This window comes from Phoenix dactylifera, chromosome 18 (genome assembly GCF_051530095.1).
Source record: "Phoenix dactylifera cultivar Ajwa chromosome 18, Ajwa_hap1_PhDact_Kaust_v1.1, whole genome shotgun sequence".
Classification (NCBI taxonomy): domain Eukaryota; kingdom Viridiplantae; phylum Streptophyta; class Magnoliopsida; order Arecales; family Arecaceae; genus Phoenix; species Phoenix dactylifera.
Window position 1 is genome coordinate 12930128 of NC_143207.1, and position 23555 is coordinate 12953682.

The 23555-nt window shown below is 40.4% G+C and overlaps 2 protein-coding genes across 5 annotated transcripts; both read left to right on the forward strand.

The window, feature by feature from the left end:
* Positions 1 to 1476: 1476 nt before the first annotated feature.
* LOC120106574 (putative helicase MAGATAMA 3) lies at positions 1477 to 14508 on the forward strand. Of its 4 annotated transcripts, none has more exons than XR_015974775.2 (9): positions 1477 to 1606; positions 4762 to 6323; positions 7096 to 7284; positions 9956 to 10051; positions 10219 to 10387; positions 11082 to 11214; positions 11300 to 13066; positions 13183 to 14093; positions 14232 to 14508. XR_015974775.2 is itself a non-coding variant. In XM_008809407.5 (8 exons), exons 2-8 carry the CDS (start codon positions 4928 to 4930, stop codon positions 13477 to 13479), a joined length of 4047 nt encoding a protein of 1348 aa, XP_008807629.5. In that variant the 5' UTR covers positions 1477 to 1606; positions 4762 to 4927; the 3' UTR covers positions 13480 to 14508. The 4 variants fall into 4 exon arrangements, 2 of the variants coding, with proteins under 2 accessions (XP_008807629.5, XP_017701394.4); XR_015974776.2 differs by having other exon boundaries at positions 9956 to 10045; XM_008809407.5 differs by having other exon boundaries at positions 13183 to 14508.
* A 6467-nt stretch (positions 14509 to 20975) lies between these two features.
* LOC149750941 (uncharacterized) lies at positions 20976 to 23246 on the forward strand. Its single transcript, XM_089928408.1, has one exon. The coding sequence runs from the start codon at positions 20976 to 20978 to the stop codon at positions 23244 to 23246; it is 2271 nt and encodes a 756-aa protein (XP_089784534.1).
* The last annotated feature ends 309 nt before the right edge of the window (positions 23247 to 23555 follow it).

Here is a 23555-nt window from a genome sequence, read left to right on the forward strand (position 1 = left end):
TTAATTTTTTTTTGTAATTATTCTAGAGAGAGAGAGAGAGAGAGAATCTTCTAAATGTGGATGTACATTTATCAATACTTATGCACATTTCAAATCCTTAAACTATCACTAAGAGAATGACAAAATCATGACCATCTATCAATACTTCATCACCTTGAATCATTCGCAAGCACAAGTGTGAGGTTCTACCCTCAATATCATTATTGCCCTCATTACCTATTCTATAGAATTTATTTGGAGCAAACTTTTTAAATATCTTAATGCACTCATATTTTGATAGCGCAATCTAACTCTAATAATAGCTTAAGGCTTACTATAACAATTTAATTAAGAACTAATAAATGAGATTTCTACGCAAGCATTTTTATCCTTCCATCTAGATACTTTATTAGATATTATAGCGATTCCACTTTACTTACTGCCAAAATAGTCATTTCTATATTAATAACATGACAAAATATCTATTAAAACCAAACAAAGTTCCTAAATACTTAAAGGCATGTCTACTATTATAACATTGAGGATCAAGTTTGATTGAGTGACATTTGATGAAAATCAGTTTTCATCCCTAGTTTGATTGTTGTTTGATCCAAATAACCTATTATTTCAAAAAAAAAGACACTTAAATCCACTTCACATATCATCACAACTCAAAATACCTACATATATATATATAAACATTAAATTTCAAGGAAGGTGGGTTTGAAATAGCTCAGTGAACATAATTGGTTATTAGAGATACTTCACCTCCTAATCTAGACCTTTTCAAGTATTAAATCTTTTTGAGATACCTAAGATGGTATGAACTTTAAAGGACTCTTTTTTTCACAAATAGGATTCTCTAGACAACAAGAAACTAAGAGAGATCTATACATGATCTTTTTTTATTCCAGCTAGATACCCGGCTAGATGTGATTGCTATCTGACTGACAATTTTCACTCACGAGATGACAAAATTGCCCTCAGTAATCAGAAAAGGAAAACCCTCTTAGATCCTTCACCCCAATCATGGAGATTAAATTCAATGATATCCAAGAGAGATCTATCTTCAACCCTGCTCTGATGGTCATTTTGTTCTTATCTTCATCCACAAAACAGGGACTTAAAAAGACTGCCATCAAACATGAGGGCCTAAAGTTAATTTTCGGCCAACGGATCCTCACGATTAATCGAAGTGAAACCAGGGGCTAGAAATAAATTGTTTTCCTTAACGGTTATGCTAAATTCTTTTGATAGCTGCACTCCTTTTTAACACGATTCACCCTTTATTTCTTTGACACTATTACTTCCTTTTTAATGTGAGGCGGTCAAGGGGTGTGCATCAAGATAATAGGGAGGACACGTGTAACCTGCCACCATTAATAGAGTAGGAAACTGTGGGTGTAATCACAGCCGTCCATCCATAGTCACGTGCACCCTCACGTGCCCAGCGCTTGTTTTGGTTGCCGAGCCGTCTATAAGTACCAGTCCCCTCCTCCCTTCTCTCTGTGCCTCATCGCGACCTCTGAGAAGAGAAAGCTAAGAAGAGATCTCTCCATCAGTGGAAGCGACCGACTTGATCTCGCCTTCTTCCCCTTCTCTCTCCTTCTCTTTTCGTTCCATTTGGGTGAGATCTCCTCTCCTTCATCTTTTTATTTTCTTCATCACAAACCCTAGATTCCGTTCTTTCTTAGTCTCCGTGATACCCTAGGTTCCCCAATTCGTTTTTTAATTTTTCATGCTTGGATGCTGACTTTCTGATAAATCGTAGAAATTGACGTGAAAATTGGGTTTTTTACGCTTGATTTATGGCTAGGTAGCTTCGTGTCTATTATCTGATCTCTGTGATTGGCCTTGGGGATTGATGATCTCGTCATCCGATGTGCGGGGCGAAATGGGTATTGATCGGATAAGAGTAAATTTGTCAGCTTTGATATGGAACTTTTGGTAATGGACAATAGGAGTGCCAAAGAAATGTTGAAATAGTATATTCTTGATTTGATCGAGCGTGGTCGTAGGTGCGGCTGATTGCTTGGATTAAGATTATTTGGTGTAGGGCGTCCAGTTGTGGGTATATCGGGAGTTGGAATGGTAGATGAAGGTGGGTGATTAGTTCCATCGAACAGATCATGTGCATGATTTGTGGTAGAATGTGGTGTCAGTGAGGCGCGCTGGTGAACTTTTGCTATTAATTTGATAATCAAATGGGTATTGTTGGGTAAAAGTAAATCTGCAGTCTCTTCCATTCAACTTTTCTTGACGTTGAGTAAGAACCAAAAATTAATAAAATAGAGTTTTTTTCTAAATAAATTGAATTGAGTGCGTAAGGCAATGGTGATTTCTTGGTTTAGGGTTACTTGGTGTGTTGGAGACTATTTGTCGTTGTCTTGGAGGGCTGAATGGTGGATTAAGGTAGAGATTATTTTCATCAAATAGATCTTGTGCGTTATTTGAGGTAGAATATGGTCAGACTGAGAGGTGCTGAGCTAGTGATGATTGGTGTTTGACTTTTTGGGTTTGGTTTTGTTAAAAGTAGCTTATGTTTACTGTAAATATTGATTAGGAAATTATATAGATTTATGCTTGTGGATAATGTCCAAGTTATACACTCAAAGGTCATGGATACATTCACCATCGTGTTTCCTTCGCATTTAAATAATTTATGGAAGTAAATTTTAATGATTAGTACTAAAGAGGGCTGCATGTTTAACTAGCAGCTTATTTCTTCGCCGGTGTTAGCAGTATCCTATTTAAGATGCAACTGTTGCTTTCTGACATGCATTATACTACTATGTTTTTCTGTTGCTTTATCTTTGCAAGCGTTGTAGCACAATCATACCGTGATTTAACACCATAACAAGTGATAAAGTAGTGATCTTCTGGGTTTCTAAATAAATGATGCCTTCATTGATATGGATATGTAGAATTCTTTTAAGAGCATATGCTGTTGTGAATCAAATTAGCAATCATCATTAACTGTAAAGCAGATGAATGGGATTAATGATTCACCTAGCATATGTTGTGTCATGCCCATAATAGCGAATCTTAAAGACAGCCTATAATTGACTGGATTTATGGATATGTTCTGCAATTTTTTGATGGTTGTGATGATGAGTTATGGACTAGGAATATAATATTACACCCATTATATGTTGTGCATTGATACTGAAGAACTGCAGATATATGGAGTAAATTTGTTCACTCAGTTCTTAAGTCCTTTTGCAAATATAATTGTGCTGATAGCGGTTCTTCTATTTATGTTAGAGTTTTGAGAGGCATCTAGTGGTATGTATATGCGTGAATTAATATAACACCCATTTATGTGGTGTATATTAGTGCTGAATGATAACTACAGGCATACGGAGTTAGTTTGTTAAACATTCACTCAGTTCTCAAATCTTTTAGTAAATCCAGTTGTACTATTAGCGTCTCTTTGAGCTAGGGTTTGGAGGGGTATTTAGTGGTATATGCGTGTGTATTCTGACTTATGAGGTGCTATGTACATCACATGCTTAGAATGTGTAACTGTTAAGTGTTGACTGTTATCATTTTTATTTCAGATGTATCTCTATTTACAATTTGTTAGTATCTACCAATGCTACTTATCCAAGAGGTATTCTTTGTCAATAAACCAAGAAGACACATCTGATTCAATTCTTTGAGACTAAAGATGTCAGATAATGGGAAATCCCTAATTCAGGGGTGAGATCCACCATTTATCTAATGAACCTGCTTAGCTATAATTTTTTGATTTATGAGGTAACTGTCTTAAAGACCCTATCATTGCAATTATTCTTTGCTTGAAGGTGCTATTCTAATGGTGCAAGAACTCAAGGGTCTACTAATTTTCTATGTTGCAACTCATGTCTTGGTAGGGATAGGAGTTTTACAATTAAAATTTGCCAGTAGCTATACAGATTTTGTTAAATATAGAATTTGGATAGAAACCAAATAATCTTGGTTGGCCAAAGTTGGAGAGTGGTTAGATTTATGTCATTTCTCTGGTTGAGACGGGAGACTAGAAAACTTAAGCCAGTGGACTAATGTTCACCATCTCCATCCTAGACACCGTACCGGTGCCATGTTGATACAATACCAGCATACTTGGTACGAGGGTCAGCATATCAAGTCTCAGTTCGTTACCGATATGGTATGATATGCCCGTTACGTGATGGTATGCACCGGTATGGTGAACCTTACTGTGGACTAACAATACACGCGAGTTGTGATAGTTATGATAGGCTTTGTATTTTTCTTTTTCATCAAAGAACTTGTTTTTAAGTGTATGTCTAGTTGAGTGGGATGTCTTTTTGTTCAAATTATTGCCTATGTTCTTACTCTGCCCATCCTTGTGTGTTCGCACCTTTGTACCCACCTTTTGGTTCAAATATACAGCTTTAGATTTTGTTTTGACGTTGCTTCCTACTTTTTAAATTTCCTCTATACTTTTATCACTTTATAATTTTTATCATTCTGAATTAAAGTCGCAGAAACCAGTTGCCTGGGAAGTCCTGTAGAAGTTTTAAATTAATGCCTTTTTTAAATTTTGCACTTTATAATTTTTAAATTTCTTCTATACTTTTAGCACTTTACAAAAGTGGGATGTCTTTTTTTAAATTATTGCCTATGTTCTTACTCTGTCCATCCTTGTGTGTTCACACCTTTGTAACCACCTTTTGGTTCAAACATACAGCTTTAGATTTTGTTTTGATGTTGCCTCTTGTTTATTAAATTTCTTCTATACTTTTAACACTTTATAATTTTTATCATTCTGAATTAAAGTTGCAGAAACCAATTGCCTGGGAAGTCCAGTAGAAGTTTTCGTACAGGTTATGATCATTGAACATTAGCATTGACATGACATAGATCTTTCCATCTGAAGGACATTCAAGAAGATTATTGTGGATTTTAAAATAGAATTGTCAGTTTATATGCGTTTACCCATGAAATGGGGTGTCGTGGAAGGCCATTATTTGACCTTAATGAACTCCCAGCTGAAGAGGAAAATGAGAATGATAGTGTCCTTTTCCAGCCCCAGAAGTCTGTTCCTATTCCAAATCCTCACACCTCAAGCATCTTTCCACCATCAGAAGGTTGCCAGCGGATAGTTAATAACCATGCATTCACACATGCTTCTTCGGGTTCAGGTTTTCAGCCTTTTGTAAGGAGTAAAGACCAACAGAACTCAAAGGATGGCTCCAAACAGAAAGCAGATGATTCAAATGCCAACCAAGCCTCAACATCAATGGCTACAAGTCATAGAGAGGATAATAAATTTTCACTGTTGGGGTCTTCAGGTAATCAGGATGCTCAAGCTGTTGAAAGGGAAGAAGGGGAATGGTCGGATATGGAGGACAATCTTGATAATCTTGATACAGTTCGAAGCAATATTAGCGGTAAGCATGTGGAGGTTAACACTGAAATTGCACAGTTGCAAAAGGCAATTGAAGAAATTAATCCTGTATCTGTTAAGGCCGATGAGAATAGTTGCAATGATTCTAATCTCCTTGGACCTAGCAATAATGAAGTTGGAGATGCTTTTAAGGATGCAAAAGTTCAAGACCCATCAGGATCAGAGAATAACAGAACTGCAGACTGTAATTATAAAGGGGATGCACTGGCAGATGGCTTGGAAGAACCTTCTTCAATTGCAAAGACCAAAGAGGTCAAAGGAGTTGAAGCCAGTTATGCATTGAGATTTGCAAATAATCCTGCAAAGAGACCAAAGCTTGATGAGCACAAGGAGGCAATGTTAGGTAAGAAAAGAGGTAGGCAGACTGTTTTTATTAATGTGGAGGATGCTAAGCAAGCTGGTCCTATGAAAACTTCAACACCTAGGAGGCAAACTTCTTTTCCAACACCTATTATTACTCGTACTGTGAAAGACATGTCTCGTGCTAGCCCTGCTGGTGTTGAAAGGGCTGTGGACAGACAGAGTCAGCTCATAACCAAGGATCAGAAGCAATCTGACATAGCAAGCAGTGAAGGAAGTAACCCTCTGGAGCCAAGTGACCAAAAGGCTGAATCTAATGGTGATTTAAATCCAGGGTCAATATCTCGCTCTAAGAAGATAAACAACAATGAGTTTTGTTCAGAATCTTACTTACCACCAATTCCAAGACAGGCTTCATGGAAGCAGTCGGTAGACTCCAGGCAGTATAAGAACCCAACCATTTTATCCCGAAAACCTTCTGTCACAGGTCAGAGCATTTCAGATCAGAAATTGGGAAACAAAAAACATCTTGCTTCTAAGAAGCAGAGTTCAAACAACATACAGTACCAAGATACATCAGTGGAGCGGCTTCTGAGGGAGGTGACGAATGAGAAGTTCTGGCATCATCCAGGTTTGGAACATTCCTTTGCTAATTATAAATTCTGGTGTAAGTATGTTTCTTTATATCTTATTTTGTTTGCACCTGAATTCTTTTGGAGAATGATTCAAAATCCTGAATACATGTATCATGGCGTGAACAACATGTGCATGTGATGAGAGGGAACAAAGAGCTGAGGAGTGGGTCAGGATTTTGAATGTCTCATTTAATTAATCTATTGACACAAATTTGTATAATCGGTAGAGAATCAGCCACGCTTGTTCTGTAGCCAACATCAACAGGATGTGCAAGGCAAAGAGGTTGTTGAGTATATGGTGTGGTTTTGAATCCACCAATTTACACAAATGTTTTTGTGTGAAATAAAAGGGAAACTGTCTCTATGTCCAGTTCGATTGAAGGATCCTTGTGGGTAGGAAGAGATTTAGTTTCTTTTTGGGTGATGATTGGCTCTAAACTTGACATTTGTTTGAGATTTGATAAGTACACTGTCTTGGCTAGTAATGTATTAAATTGTTCAACCAGAAGTTAAACAGAGTTAACGTGCCTTTGTTTATTGGTTGGTAACTGATTACTGACTAGATGTGTATGCTATGTCAAGATACTGCGAGGTCTCTTGTCTAAAGCCTGACAGTTACCTGTAGCATGTACCTTATCTGAGGATTTTCTGTGTATTTTAATTGCCAACCTTTGTGATTTCTTGTCTTGTAGTTGTTCCTAGTTATATTATGTTGTCATTTGTGTGGTTACTATTTTGAATATAACACAAGCATCTGGCAATTATCAGAGGAGACGGAACTTCAGTGTGTGCCTGGACGCTTTGAGTCTGTTGAGGAGTACGTGAGAGTTTTTGAGCCCTTGCTCTTTGAGGAATGCCGAGCACAGCTCTACAGCACCTATGAGGAGCTTACAGAGACTGTAACTAGGGATGTACATATTATGGTTCGTGTAAAAACTGTGGAAAGACGAGAAAGAGGTAAAGATCTTGATTTTGTTATTTTGAGGTTTATTATCTTTGTTTTCTTTAGGAGTAATATAGAATTGTAAGAATCAGAGGGTGGATTGCAGTTTGAATTTGCAGTAAAAAAATAAAGCAATCAGTATAAGCAATATGGTTATCACTTGATAAAAATGTTGTTTAGCTTTTTTGCTATATGTTTTGGTTGTTCTTTAGCTTCTTGATTATTTTATGCATATCTGTAATGTTTGGCTTCTAGAATTATAATGGTATTGATGCTCAGAAAAAGTACTCGCATTTCTTTAGCTCACAGTTTTTCTATTTCATTATTGTCTATCACAGCTTTCATTGTGTTATGAACAAATGTTGAGACTAAAGATTTCATGCATTTGAAGCTTTTACAGATGTAATTATCATGTTCGTTGGTAGTTCAAAAGTTTTATTTCCCACATATCATGTGAGCTATGTTTGATAACATAACTTAAATAACTAAAATTTTTGGAATTTTGTTACCCATGTTAGATCCATGACTATGCAAAGCTTCTGGAGAACTGATTTTTTCTAATTAATGAAACAATAAATTGGGCGGGGAAATATTTTAGAGGTACCTTAATCTTTGCCAACAGTGTTGTCCAAAATATCGAGGGGATTTCTTTTATATCAACATGAAAATATGGAAGTTTCTTTTAATAGAAGTGAAACCATAAATGGGTTTTTGCTGATATTTGATTGCTCTTTGCTTTTGGAGGTGGGCCATCTCTTCTACAATTTTAAAGAGGAAAGAAGGGTAGAAGGTAGAAACAATAGTTTGTGATGGTATTAGAATTATTGGAGTGTTATTGGTTAGTGTTTCCTTTTCACTTATTTCAGATGCTAATGCCAATGAGTTTGGAATCCATATGCTCTGTTGCTTGCATACATCCAGAGGAGGTGGTTCAAGTCTGTGAGTAATTCAATTGGAGGAGAATTTGCATTAGAATATATTGTATGGATCTTTTGATGGGAATTGTGGATGTGCATTGGACATACTTCATTGATATGTGATTTGATCTGTAGAATGGATTTAAACTTTAGGAATCTTGTAAATCAGATACTTAGATATTTTAATGAATTGGTTTTGGTTGTTGATTCTTTGCTGTTGCCACCTCTTTCTGCAAAAGTGTAGAGGGCCAGTTAGTTCCTCTAGAAATGCCAGAGTTCTCTGTAGTATCTGTAGATGCTGATAGGCATGAGTGCTTATGGTTTTGTTACCTGTAAAATTAAGTGTTTTTTCAGATTTTGTACTCCTAAGGTCAACGATGCCTTCTCTTTATTTTTTTAAATAAATTTATTTGCGTCTACTACCATTTCAAAAGAATCTCGGGAATTGTCGCTGGGTTTTTACAAATTGAAGATTTTGCTTATATGGGGTAGGGAATGTCCTGCTTATTGTTCGGTAGTATTGGTTTGATGTGAGGAGGTATTAAGAGGCTTTATATTGTATGTTTGTCAGAATGAAATTTGTCCAGAATATATTATTGCGTTGGTGTTACAAGTAGCCTTTACCTCACGGTAATTGTTGGCTTTGAACTCTTGTGCACCATTTCAGGACTGGATACGTCATGCCATTCCAGTAACTTGTGTGCTTGAGTTACCATGCTGTCATAATTGTATGATATACCCAATTATTGAAATTAATATCATTCTTAGTTGAGGACTTGTGTCCTACTAAAAGTCTCTAATTTGATGGCAAGGGCATTATATCATCTCATGCTGAATGCTTGCGGACCTTCTGGGAATCAAAATGTTATGAAAACTCTCAGACTTCTGCTTGAGTGATTTGGTCAAGGCTCAGATTGGACCTTGGAGGTCCTTCAGGAATCTTAGATTCAGCCTTGGTTGTCTGGTGGACTGGTGGGATGATTTGGTTGATTTGTATTTGCAATATTTGAATTCTGTAGGGATCTAGAGGTTAAATAACCCTTTTTTAATGATGATTTGCTCTTTCTAATAATTCAGCTTTCTAATAATTCAATCTTCATTGTAGAAGGCATTTTTCCTGTTGCATTAACTGGTGCTCAGAGCAACTAGCAGTTGATTGTTACATGTAGGGGTTTTTCTTTTTAGCAATGCATCATATGCTGATTTTGTTGGATTCTGAATATTCCTTTATGGTGGTATTGCTGTTATGCATGGAGGTGGACCTTTGAAAGGACCATATGAAGGGTACATGAAGGAGTTGGATTGAGCTCTGAGTTTCTGCAGAGCACTGCAACACTTGCTTGAAAGATAATGTGCCTGTTTTGTGCAGGTCAAGCTAGCCTGTGATATCTTTGAAAGTATATGTTCTGCAAAGGAACAATACTTGCTGCTACAGTGGCTGGCTGAATAGTTTTCATTCCTACCCAGGGAGTTTTGACTGGTAAACTAGTTCTACGTCTAAACATTCATTGGTCTTGATTCTCAATTCTTGGTGCTAGTTGGAAGCAGTTGATTTATCTACCTGAAATCTTTGTAGTGTGCTATTATTTTTTACACTGTGCTGGCTTGCGTTGTTATTTCCAACATCTAGTTTTATTGTCATTGGTATCTATCAGGTCCTTTTCGAATTATAGATATCCTATTGATACTCTTGAAGTTTCACAACTAATTCTGAAGGTCTGTTGTTCATGTCCGTTAACCTAATGTCATCTCACATTTTTAAGTCCAGGATGGTATGATGTCATAGTTCTTCCCGTGCATGATTGCAAATGGACTTTCAAGGAAGGTGATGTTGCAGTTGTATCAACCCCTCGGCCTGGTACAGGTTTGCAGTTGAGCCTATACGTATTTATTTCATTTTGGTGGATCAATCCATTTTGCTTGCGTCTACAATGTTTCTTTTGTTAAACTAAATGGTGCATTGCACTCTTTCTTTTGGTTAGGTTGAACTTTCCATAGTTTACAGTTTTGTGCTTGTGTTTGTGCAAACAGCCAGATCTAATAAGAGAAGTATTAATTCCGGTGCAAATGATGACGATGTTGAATTGGACATTACTGGATGGGTTGTTGGTACTGTTAGGCGACACATGCCTATTGACGCACGTGATCCTCCTGGGGCAATTCTTCATTTTTATGTTGGCGATTCATATGATTCTAGTAGGTAATATGTTTTTAACTTTCATAATGCGTGCATGCTTAGAGACCAGCATATGTGCTCGATACAAACTGCAGACTGAACTGTTATATTGTAATTCATCAGGCTGATGTTTGATTAGTAAGCAATATGTTGAATGTTGTCATTATTTGAATAAATTATGAAATACCATGTTGGCATTTTGAGTTAACATGTAGGAATGTACTGGGTCAGATTTAAATTTGGCATGGGTGGATCAATATGTTAAATTTGATTTACCAAATGTCTTGGATAATTTTGAAATCACCAAGGAGTTGGAGTCTTGTTTTTATATCGTTGTTTCATTGCTTAATAGACTCTCCATGTGGTCAGTGAAATGACAGACTCAACGATACCCTTGTATTAGTTACCTTTGACCACCATCGGCAGGAATCTTTTTTCCCCCCATATCTAGATCTTTGTGCTTATGTTCAGGCTAGAATATACATATATTTCTTCTATCTTAGCACAGTATTTGCCTTTAGGTAGTGGCAAATAAGAAGTGCTGGCTTGTTCTTGTTTGGGTCAAGTGATGTGATCTTTTCTCCTATCAAAATAACTTATACTCCCTAAATTCAACCGGACCTATTAGATATTCTTTCTACCCCGTGTATTTGTTCATTGCATTTTTTCCACATGAGACTAATATGATATTGCATTTTACTCCATTTTTAACTTTCAGCAAGGTGGATGATGATCATATTCTAAGGAAGCTTCAACCCCGGGGCATTTGGTATTTAACTGTTCTTGGGTCCCTTGCAACTACTCAGCGCGAATACATTGCTCTTCATGCATTTCGCCGTCTTAACTTGCAGGTGACCATATGTCCTAATTGATGCAGAAGTACCTTCTTGCCTGTATTTCTTGTATGAGTAGTGCTGATGATATTTTATTATACAGATGCAAACTGCAATTCTGAAGCCTAGTCCTGAACACTTCCCCAAGTGTGAAGAGCAGCCTCCTGCCATGCCTGACTGTTTCACCCAGAATTTTGTCGATCATCTCCATAGGACTTTTAATGGTCCTCAGTTGGCTGCTATACAGTGGGCTGCGATGCACACAGCTGCAGGCACAAGCGGTGGAGTGGCAAAACGGCAAGATCCATGGCCTTTCACTCTTGTTCAGGGCCCTCCTGGAACTGGGAAGACACACACCGTGTGGGGCATGTTAAATGTTATTCATCTTGTCCAATATCAGCACTACTACACTGCTTTGCTCAAGAAACTTGCTCCAGAGAGCTACAAGCAAACTAGCGAGAGTAATTCTGAGTGTGTTGGTAGCGGATCAATTGATGAAGTTTTGCAAAGTATGGACCAGAACCTCTTCCGGACTCTGCCAAAACTTTGCCCCAAGCCTAGAATGCTTGTGTGCGCTCCTTCAAATGCTGCCACAGATGAGCTGCTGGCACGTGTCCTTGACCGTGGCTTCATCGATGGGGAGATGAAGGTCTACCGTCCTGATGTTGCTCGTGTTGGAGTGGATTCACAAACCCGTGCAGCTCAGGCAGTTTCTGTTGAGCGAAGAACTGAACAGCTTTTGCTTAAGGGTCGTGATGAGATTATTTGCTGGTTGCATCAGCTGAAAAGTCGTGAACAACAGTTCTCACAAGAGATAGCTCATCTTCAGAGAGAACTTAACGTTGCAGCTGCAGCTGGTCGATCCCAAGGATCTGTTGGTGTTGATCCTGATGTTCTTGCTGCCCGGGATCATAATCGTGATGTACTACTTCAGAACCTTGCTGCAGCAGTAGAGGGCAGAGATAAAGTTTTGGTTGAGATGTCACGCCTTCTTATCTTAGAAAGCAGGTTTCGTGCTGGAAGCAGCTTTAATATGGAAGATGCACGAGCCAGCCTTGAAGCAAGTTTTGCTAATGAAGCTGAAATTGTTTTCACTACGTTGTCAAGCAGCGGGCGCAAGTTATTTTCTCGTCTTAGTCATGGCTTTGATATGGTAGTTATTGATGAGGCAGCCCAGGCCAGCGAGGTAGCAGTCCTGCCTCCCCTTTCACTGGGTGCGGCAAGATGTGTTCTGGTTGGTGATCCCCAGCAACTCCCTGCAACAGTCATTAGTAAAGCAGCTGGAACCTTGTTGTATAGTAGAAGCCTTTTTGAGAGATTTCAACAAGCAGGTTGCCCTACCATGCTATTGTCTGTGCAGTATAGAATGCACTCTCAGATACGTGATTTTCCATCTAGATACTTCTATCAAGGACGTCTGATGGACAGCGAGAGTGTAGCCAACCTTCCTGACGAAATTTACTACAAGGACCCTTTGTTGCAGCCTTACATCTTTTATGATATCATGCATGGACGGGAGTCCCACAGAGGGGGATCGGTCTCGTACCAAAATATTCATGAAGCACAGTTTTCTCTGCGGTTATATGTGCATCTTCAGAAGTTTCTGAAAGCCAGTGGTGGCAAGAAAGTCACTGTTGGCATAATTACACCATACAAGCTGCAGCTGAAGTGTCTCCAACGAGAATTCGAGGAAGTTCTGAACTCAGAGGATGGAAAGGATATCTACATCAACACCGTCGATGCATTCCAGGGCCAGGAACGTGATGTAATTATCATGTCCTGCGTGCGTGCCTCAAAACATGGTGTTGGATTTGTTGCTGACATACGCCGCATGAATGTTGCTCTTACTCGAGCTAGGAGGGCATTATGGGTATGCTTTGCTCTCTCTCTCTCTCTCTCTTTCTCTCTCTCTCTCTCTCTAGTTGAGTATCAATGTGAAAGGAAGGATATCAAATTGATGTGGTGTTAAAATTCATCTTCTTCCAGGTCGTGGGCAACGCGAATGCTCTCATGCAGTCAGATGACTGGGCTGCATTGATTGAAGATGCTAAGGTGAGGAAATGTTTCATGGGCATGGATAGCATCCCTAAAGAACTCTTGGTTCTGAAGGGGTCTGCCAGCACTCCAAAAGTTTCCTCGAATAACATGAGGAGCTCGAGGTCTGCTGGGAGGCAGCGGCATTTTGAGATGCTCCCAGAGCCCAAGTCTGGGACACCATCTGAAGATGAAGAGAAGGCAAACACACATATACCAAGGAATGGTAGCTATAGGAATCCTAAGTAGAATGGGAGTTCTCTGGATGATTTGAGGCAGTCCGGTGACAGGTCCCGAGATGCTTTGCAGTATGGCATTGCTAGGAGGCAAAGAGAATTCTTCTGGATCTAATAGGAGAGATTGACATTAACAGGCTTTCATTTCTATCTGGGGCTTTGTGCAAATCCATTTAATTGACTGGCACTCAATTCATGCGGAAGCCTTAAAGAGAGAACTCGGGCATTTGTGCAGGGGAAAAGAAGGCCTTTCTGACTGCCGACATGCTGATCGATTGGGTTGCTGACCATGAAACGCCTGCAGCTATAATGATCGTCAGAAGGAAGGGCATCCAGGATTACTTGAGAACCATCATCAAAGATGTCTCAGGTCTTCAGGATGCTTGGATCGAGCAGCTGCTGAGTGTTTTGGAAAGCTGACTGGGTGAGAAATGTAAAGCTGCAATTTTGGAAACATTCAGCCAAGAGTACCTTATGCTCCATCTTTGTGGGGACTTTCGTTCACAGGTTGTGTTTGGAAAGCAAGATATTGAAGAGTTCCCATTTGGATCAAATGCCTAGCTCAACTTCAAGCGGCAAGATGGAGCTGCTCCAGGAACTTTGAAAGTTCGAAGACTACTCGAGCAGGCAAGAGCTCCATTAAATTTAGTAGTGCTTGCGTGGAGGAGACCTCCTGACATTTTGGCAGCACTTGCTAGTTACCGTTATACCTGCACCTAGGGCTTAACCTTATACTTCTTGTTTGTCTGTATATGTTTGAAACAGAGGCCATGCCCCACAAATTGTTGGGATGGACTTAAGAGATGCGTCTGATGTTAATGGATCCTTGGGCTCCAAATCTTGTAGAGCATGCTCACTGGCTTTCAGAAGGGTGAATGAGCAAAAGAAGCCTCAAGAACAATCGACATTTGTGTACATTTGTGTACTTTGTTGAGGATATTGAATTAAATGTATGTTGCATGGAAAGAGGCTATCAGCGCATCACCTTATGTTGTAACATAGAGTAACATCCATGGAAAAGGGTTATTCTTTTATTTTCTTATGTGCCTTTCTTTGCTGATAAAGATGAGCTTGCGACTTATTCCAGGTGTGGTGGTGCAGGTTTAGTGGAATTCCTGTTGTAAAGGAAGACAAAATTTAAAAAGAGACACTAAAACAAACATACATTTTGATTTGTGAGAAAAGAATTGTTCTATAAATTCAGCATCTGTGACCCTTTTTAGGTCAACTTAGTCATATAAAAGTGTGCACACCTCATTCGCAAATCTCAGTTAATAATTTGTGAAAAGACAGTCCAGTAACACATTCCTGTTTACGTAGAAGACCGTCAAAGTGGGCAAAAAACAAGTGGACGCAACCAACAATAAATCATAAAGAAAAATGTCCCTCCTTTTTTTACAATAAATTTACAGTAAAGTATACCAAGTTAATTTTCTAATACGATGCATAGTCTTCTCTTCTCTGATTCATGTTCGTAAGATGTGATGGCAGTTTTAAATAAAACTGGCTTTCAGTTGCAGCAACCCTCATCTCTTATTCGGACTTGGTACCAGCTGTGTACAATCTATTATACATTAAGCATAATAGTGGGATTCATAGCTCAGTGGAGCAATTGACTGCACATCAATAGGTCAGTGGTTTGAATCCGGTTGGGCCCTTTATGAATTATTTTGTATATTTTTCACCAAGTTCATGGAAAAAACAGCAATATATAGAATTTTTTTAATAATATATATTCATATTTTATTTTGGATATATTATTATATAAATTTGGTTGGATTAATGATCTAAACTCTTGGTCAAATTGATCTTTATGCAAGTTTAATAACTACGACCAAGTCCATCATCATTTACAATCTTAATAGTGGACCTATCACTTATGATTTATTATTTATTTAGTTTTTAATATTAAATTTCACTCATCATATGATTTGTATCAGAATAATATCCAACTTATATTCATATTCGAATAGAAAAAATATAGATATAATTAATATCTAACTTATATTTATATTAATTTAAAATAAATATAGATATATTTAATACTTGATTCACATCCATATTTATTCAAAATAAACATGGATACTAATTTTTATCTATTTAATACTCCTATCTAAAAGATATAGATACATATATCAATGTATTAGTATCTGATCCATTTTCAATCTTACCTTCCACCCATACTTTTAAAAAGTTATTATCACATCATCATCCTCGCAATCCTTCAAAGTTATTTCCCATCCAAAAGGACAGGACCCGGAGGACTGCGTTCGTTACCTTCAAAGATCCGAGAGCACTCGAGATTGCATTACTGCTATCAGTATTTCCACTCTCTTTGTTGCTTTACTTGTTCCCATCAATATGACTTTGTTAGATGGTATATATAAATTGTTATTATAAACTTTTTGGAAAAATGCAAAGGAAGCTAAAGAAGGAAAAGGTGTTTTCTTTTTCTTTGGGTTTTGCTTTGGGTAGTATGGCACATTAATAAATACGAAAAGGTTTAATGTTCTAAATAATTATTTTGAATTATGTGATTGCATCCCTTTCGTAATTTGTAAGCTCTCTACTCCATTTTTTGATGATTGGAATTGCCGAGAGGAAGGCTGCTACCTAGTTTTCAGTTTCTATACTACTGTTGCTATTGTTGCCATCGTGAAATAATAATTGTTTGCAGCCGAAGTGTTTGATGGGCGTGCAGGAAATGCCACGTGTTATTTGAGTTTTTTTCTAAAAATAAAATTATGAGGATCCGTACGAATATATATTTAGTAAAAAAAATAAGAAACTCAAAAATACCTTCCGACTAGCTATTTTGGATGAGGTTCTATGTTTGGGTTGTGACAAAAATGGTATTAGAGCAACCCAGCCTATAGCCCATATAAACTAAGGGACACTACAGAATGAGCTCATTGAGGCTGATCATGGGCCGATCGTGGTGCTTATAATCACATTTGAACGGATTTAAATTTTTAGCCATACGAGAATGCTAGGGCTTAAACGAAGGAAATATATGAGGATCCATGTGGCGTGTGTTTAGTCCCACGTCGGTTATTCGCCAAAAAAATTTTGGGTACTTATAGGACTAAAGAACCAAAAATTACTTTTCAGCTAGTTAGTTTGGATGAACTAAATTATAACATGTCAACCCTTCCGACGGGCAGCATATGTTGGCTTTCTACATTTGTCTAATTATATATAATTAATTTATTTGCGCAGAATGGAGGCATTGGATGAATACTTCATTCTATTATCTGTTATCTATTCGAACTTGGGCATCCTTAAGTTGTACATCACAAACTATATAATTGAACTTATTCAGCAGAGAAGTGGAAAGTGTAATGAGGGTAGGAAGAGTATGCAAGTTTTATGATGTGCTGCCTGTTAAATGACCTTAAAAGCTCGGCAATGATTGAGAAGATTTTTAGCAAAAGATCATCTTCTCTACATAGATTGTGGGGAACAAGGATGTTGGCTCATTTCCTTCTTGGTGCCTCAATTTGGGAGCATTCTCTGGAAAGCAAAAGAGGCTTCTACATAGGTTGATATATATATATTTATGATGCATTTGAAAGAATACTCATAGATGTTTAACTGTTTTTGTATTTTAGAATGCAGGGCGCATAACTGCAATACACTTAATCTTTTACGTGAGAGTAAACATCACAAATTACTAGATGGCTTCAAGATAAATTTTGACGGCAATATATCAGAGGGCGACAATAGATGCGGCTTGGGTTTTGTGATCAGAGACTAGGACTCCAGAATGATTGTAACTGGGGGTCGGTGTATATTTGATGGGTCCGTTCTTATGGCGGAGTTGCGCGCGGCGTGGGAGGGCCTCGTATATGCCAGAGTGCACCTGAATGCTAGGTGGGTATTCCTCAAGGGCGACTCGGCCATAGTGATCGGTTGGATCCGGAGCCGGCAAGTCAGAGTTGCACCCCCTACTCCGGTATATTTGGCGACTCGCGAAGGAGTTCGAGTCATTTCGGGCTTCACATATTTTTCGGGAGGCGAAGAGTGCAGTGCACTGGGTCGTCTTCTTTGCAGCCCGTCACTCTGGGAGTGTTTTTTGGAGTATTTTCGATCGTGTGCCGTTGGCATTAGATCGCGTTTTGTGCTGTGACTGTTCTAGGCCGTTTCACAGCTAAGTATATTGAGAGGCCGGCTTACCCAAAAAAAAAAAAAACTACTAGATGGCTTGACCTGATGTCGATCATGATGAAGTAGCATGGGTTGGTCTTTTATGTGAGAGCCAATGTGGTATTGGCAAGTTTAATGTAGTAGTAGTTTGATGTTGGAGTGGAAGTGAGACATCAGAGCAAGAGTTGTCTCATGATAGAACCTGTCAATCCTATTTCCTGCCTGAAGTTTCTCTAGCTAATTAAATTTCAGATGGTTGATTTGGGTTTTGTGATCTTTGAAGTTTGCTCAATCCTTTTCTTGATCCCTTGCCTTATTGTTGAAAAAATCTGGGACCATGAAGATGATGAATTCACGAAATATGTGCATGAATATAGGCAAATTATACAACAAGATACAAAGACTTCGATATGAAAAGTCCTGAAAAAAGAAACAGGCAAGGCAGATACAATGCTAAAATTAAGTTTCCTTCTACACACACAATTACATCATATCTGACTAAATCTGTACTTACTTTGTGAAGAACATATGATTTTATGTTCTCTCCACTTTTTTTCTCTCTTATATTCTCTAGTTTCTGGGGCATACAGTGATGAACATTTAGAGAAAGTTCTATATACTGTAACTAATTGGTGCGGACACGAATACTGGACCGATTATTTTGCGGGATTATGGTTGTCGCAAGAAGACGATCCAGCCACTTTCATTGTGGCTGGATTGATTGATGATTTTCTTTTATTATTATTTATTTTATGTGGGTTGGATTAGTTTGCATATTGTCTTGTGAGGGCCTCTTTCGAATTGTTTTTTTTAGTTGGGACTTATTTGTTATTTGGTGGCCCTATATATATATAGGGCATGCATTTGTTATTTTTTTTAATGAATTAATGCATGAAAATTAGTCTTCTTCTTCTTCCTCCTCCTCTCCTCTTTCTCTTCTTCTTCCCCTCTTCCCCTCCTCTTCTTCCCCCTTCCCTCTCATTCCTGCAGTTGTCCTGCATCAGCTTTGGTATCAGAGCAGGGCTGGCTTTACCTCTGTTGCTGAAGTCAAGAGATCCAGTTTATGGACGGACCCCCGCCGATTCCTTTTCGGCCTTTTTCTCATCTATATTTTGCTGGAGTAGTTGCACCGCAGACGCCGGATCGTACGGAGGGTCCCTGCACAACACGCATTCCGAAGAAGAAGGGACGTTCCCTTTCTTCTTTGTTTTCTTCCCTCTCCTTGATCTCATCTCCCGTGAGGACAAAAGGGGCAAAACCCTCCCGTCGGCCGCTTACCGCCCGTCGCCATTCCACCAATCCGCCTCACCATACGCCGTCATCGCCTTCGTCCCCCACCACCACCGTCTCCTTTCCTTTTTCCCTCCCTCGTGGTTCCTGCACAGAAGGGGAAGACCCCGTTGCCGGCTACCCCCACAGTGGACCGAGAGGCAAATAAGCCCTCTTTTCTTCCCCCCCCCCCCTCGCCGTTTTCCCTTCCGGCCACCGCCACGCAAGCGCCAACCACCACCTTCACCTTGCAGCGCCGCCGAATCACCATTGGAAGCCACCGCGTTGCCCTGGAAGTTTCGGCCGCACCCTACAGCCACCGCCCGTGGCCGAAGCTCGGAGAAGGACGCCACCTCTTCACGAGACGCCGCCCCAGCACTCTCCTCCGTCGGTGCAACGCCTCCCCGCACCCACCGCCGCAAAATCCGGCGAGATCCGGCGGAAGCGAACGGACGGTTGAAGGTTGAAGATGATCTACAGTGCGGATAAGAGCTAGAACCGTTAACCCATCACCCAATAGCCCGATTCAATTCAAAAAAAAAAAAATCAAAATTCAAAATTTCAATATTGCGGATCGGACTATCTTAACGGGTTGGGTCTGTTAACCCGATAACCCGAGTCCATTTGGGTTATCAAAAAAAAAAAAAAAAAAAAAAGCGCTGCACGTGACGCGTAAGTCACGCACGTGCCGCGGTGTTCAGTCTCCTTTCCTCTTCCTTTTTAATCTCCCGATCCTCTTCTTCGTCTCCGATCACCGCCTCCCGCCGCACCACGCCAGCTCCCACGCCATCCCACCGCCAACATTCCCCGTGGCCTTCCACTGCTTTCTGCGCCACCGCCCTTGTCCCACCGCCGTTGCCATCTCCGCTGCTTGCACCACCGCGCCGCGCCAAGCGCCGCCCACGCCTCTTCCGTACCGCCGCTTGCCGCTGCTAGTTGCTGCCGCACCGCCGCGCCGCCGGGTTGCTCTCACCGCCGCCAAATCTTCTGCATCACCACATTTCCCGTTTCTTTCCTCTGCCTCAGTGGTGATACTCCGCCGGCAGTCATCGGCCCGCCCGAGTCCACCACCCCACCACCACTCCCTACGCCCTCCCACCACCACCGATTTCTGCCTTCCACTGCTGTCAGCGCTCCCCGCTCGTTCCCCACCGCCGCTGCCACGCCTGCTGCTGCACCACTGCGCTGCGCGCTGCCCCTGCATTTCCTTGCCGCCGCTCGCCGCTGCTAAGTCGCCGCCGCACCGCCGCTTGAATTTGCCACCGCCGGTCACCGCGCCATCACTATCATCATTGGTGGTTCCTATCACGACCCGTCCCGACCGCAGCCTCCAACAGCTTCTCCGACTACCTTCAGGGAGGTACCAGTGACCACCTCCTCCGCCATCAGTCGTCATAGAGCTTCCGTCCAGCCTCAGCTTCTGTAGACCACGTCTCTTCCGCGCGCACGAATCTCTCTCCAGACCAGGTCAGCGTTGTTCTCCCATTTCCTGCAGATTCAATTTGCTCAATTAAGTTGGCATTAATTTTCTTAATTTGTGCGTGGTAATGCGTCCACAAATCCAAAATACACGCGTTCACACACGTTCACAAGACAAACAGAAACCCTAGTAGTAGCACTTTTAATATTAACTGTGAAGCTAAATCAATTCAGGGAAACATACGTGGCTCTGTCACACCTTGCATATTCTGAAAACTTAGTACTACTGGACTGCACTACTTGTTGGCCTGTGTCTTATATTAATTTTCAGTTTGCAATAACTATTTGCTAGGGAGTAGTTTTAGTTTATATTGAGCATCTACTTTGCAATTGTGAATTCATTTCATGCATTAGGTCTACTTAGGAACCTTTATAGTTGGTCGGCTAATACATTTTGTCATTCATTTTATGCATCTACGTAGTGGTCGTGTCGCATCTCATCTTGAGTTTCCCCTAGACATGGATTCCAAAATTGAAGCCCTATTAAAAGCTATCCACGACACTAATGATCAAGTCCAAAACACTAATGCCCAAGTTCAAAAAACTAATATTCAAGTCCAAAACACGAATGCCCAAGTCCAAGCAAACAACGCCCAAATTCATGACCTAACCACAATGTCCACCCAGGTTAATGCCCGACTCGATTCAATTGAGGTTTCACTTCAAAGGGTTCTTGAATCCCAAAGAGCTAGTACTCCCCATTTACCGGGTGTTGATGAGGACGACATCTTAGAACAACAAGCCTCGGCTCGGCAGGGCAACTTCGATAATAGGTCTGTTCCAGGTCACCCTTATGCCTTCCCTCGCCCTAGAGGACCTGGTCCCATTCCTCCTGTTGATAGAGGTCACCGGTTTACCGTAGAACCTAGAGAGCCTCGTGACCCTGATGAAGATGTAATGCGAGGCATTAGGATTGAAGCCCCCACTTTCGATGGTCGTCTTGATCCGAAGGTCTTCTCCGATTGGCTACACGAAATGGATCATTTCTTTGAGTGGTACAATCTGTCGGAGGAGAAAAAGGTCCGATTCGCTAGAATGAAACTCCTTGGTCGAGCTAAGTTGTTTTGGCAAAACACTGAACAACTGTTAGCCAGGAGACATCAACCTGCTATTACCGATTGGGTAGAGATGAAAGAAAAATTAAAAGAAAAATACCTCCCATTAAGTTATCAATCTGACCTCTTAGATCGATGGAACAATTTAAGACAAGGTAGTCGCACAGCTACTGAATACATCGCCCAATTTGATGAATTTATGATGCGTAGTAATATAGCTGAAGATGAACGTATGATCTTGAGCCGATTTCGGCGAGGCCTAAATGATGAGCTTAGGAAAGAACTTGTCCTTCGTGAAGTGACCACCTTAGACCAAGCCTATACATTTGTGCAAAATTATGAACAATTCTCCAAATCTATGTTTGCTAGGCGCCCTGACACCAGGCGGGTCCCCACTAGTGCCCAACCATCTGGACCCAGACCCCCAGTCGGTTCTGTCCCTCCTAAACCCTTTTCTTCTCCACCTATCCAAAACCGAGATATTAAAGGCAAAGGAATTTTAGGTGAACCTCCAAAACCAAGTTCACGAATTCAGTGCTTTAAATGCCAAGGGTTTGGTCATGTTGCCTCCCAATGTGCAAATCCGACCCTAGTTATTGACACACAAGAACAGAAGGATGACATAGATAATTTGGAGGAACAAATTTATGAGCCTAATTTAGATGATATTCAAGATGTCGAAGACGAAACTGAGGAAGGATCACAATTTTTAGGCTGTCTCCGACTTAACCCCCAGAAAATTGCCCACGAACCTGATCAATCCACTATGAATGTAGTAAGGTGTGCAATTACCCAGCCTAAAGAGATTGATGACTGGAGACGAACCTCAATTTTCCACACTTACATTAAATGCGGCGAAAAAGATTGTAAAGTTATCATTGATAGCGGGAGCTGCATTAATGCGATATCTTCCAGCATTGTTGCCCGCTTGGGTCTGACTCCTGTGTCCCAACCTCAACCTTATAAGGTCTCCTGGATCGACACGTCGTCCATTCACATTAAGGAACGGTGTCTTGTACCTATTCAAATCCTCTCATATAAAGACACTGTCTGGTGTGACGTACTCCCAATGGACGTAGGTCATCTGATATTAGGTAGGCCTTGGTTGTTCGATCTCGATGTCACCATCTACGGTCGAACTAACTCTTGCTCCTTTGTATTCCAGGGTAAAAAGATTAAGCTTAATCCTTTACGGCCCAAAACGCTAAATAAGAGTACGGACAAGAGTAAATCAAAGGGGAAGAAACTGCATATCCTTAACCCCACGGAATTTGAGAGGAACGTCTTTAAGGACTCTCCGGTGTTTGCCCTGCTAGTTAAAGAACTTCAGCCACATCTTAAAAGCACATTATCGGCTGAATCCCTCGCTATTCTCGAGGAGTTCAAAGAAGTTTTTCCTGAAGACCTTCCAGATCATTTACCCCCTTTGCGTGATATTCCGCACGCCATTGATCTAGTCCCGGGAGCTACCCTTCCTAACTTGCCCCATTATCGGATGAACCCTTCTGATCATGCAGAGCTCCTAAAGCAAATTAACGAGCTTCTACAAAAGGGATTTATTCGAGAGAGTCTAAGTCCTTGTGCTGTACCTGCCCTTCTTACTCCAAAAAAGGATGGGACTTGGCGAATGTGTGTAGACAGTCGGGCTATTAATAGAATCACGGTCAAATACCGTTTTTCTATTCCCCGGCTCGACGATATGCTGGATATGATGGCAGGTGCCTCGATTTTCTCCAAGATTGACTTAAAAAGTGGATACCATCAAATCCGGATTCGTCCCGGAGATGAATGGAAGACAGCTTTCAAGACAAAAGATGGCCTCTATGAATAGCTGGTAATGCCTTTCGGCCTCTCAAACGCTCCAAGTACATTTATGCGAGTGATGACTCAAGTACTCCGACCTTTTATGGGCAAATTTTTAGTCGTGTACTTTGACGAGATCCTTATTTATAGTCAAACTAAGGAGCAACATTTAGGCCATTTAAGGCAAGTTTGTACGACTTTACGCAACGAGAGCCTCTATGCTAACCTTAAGAAGTGTTCATTTTTCACTACTCACGTAAACTTCTTAGGGTATATAGTCTCCTCTGAGGGTTTATCTGCTGACCCTGCGAAAGTCACCGCAATTGTTGAATGGCCT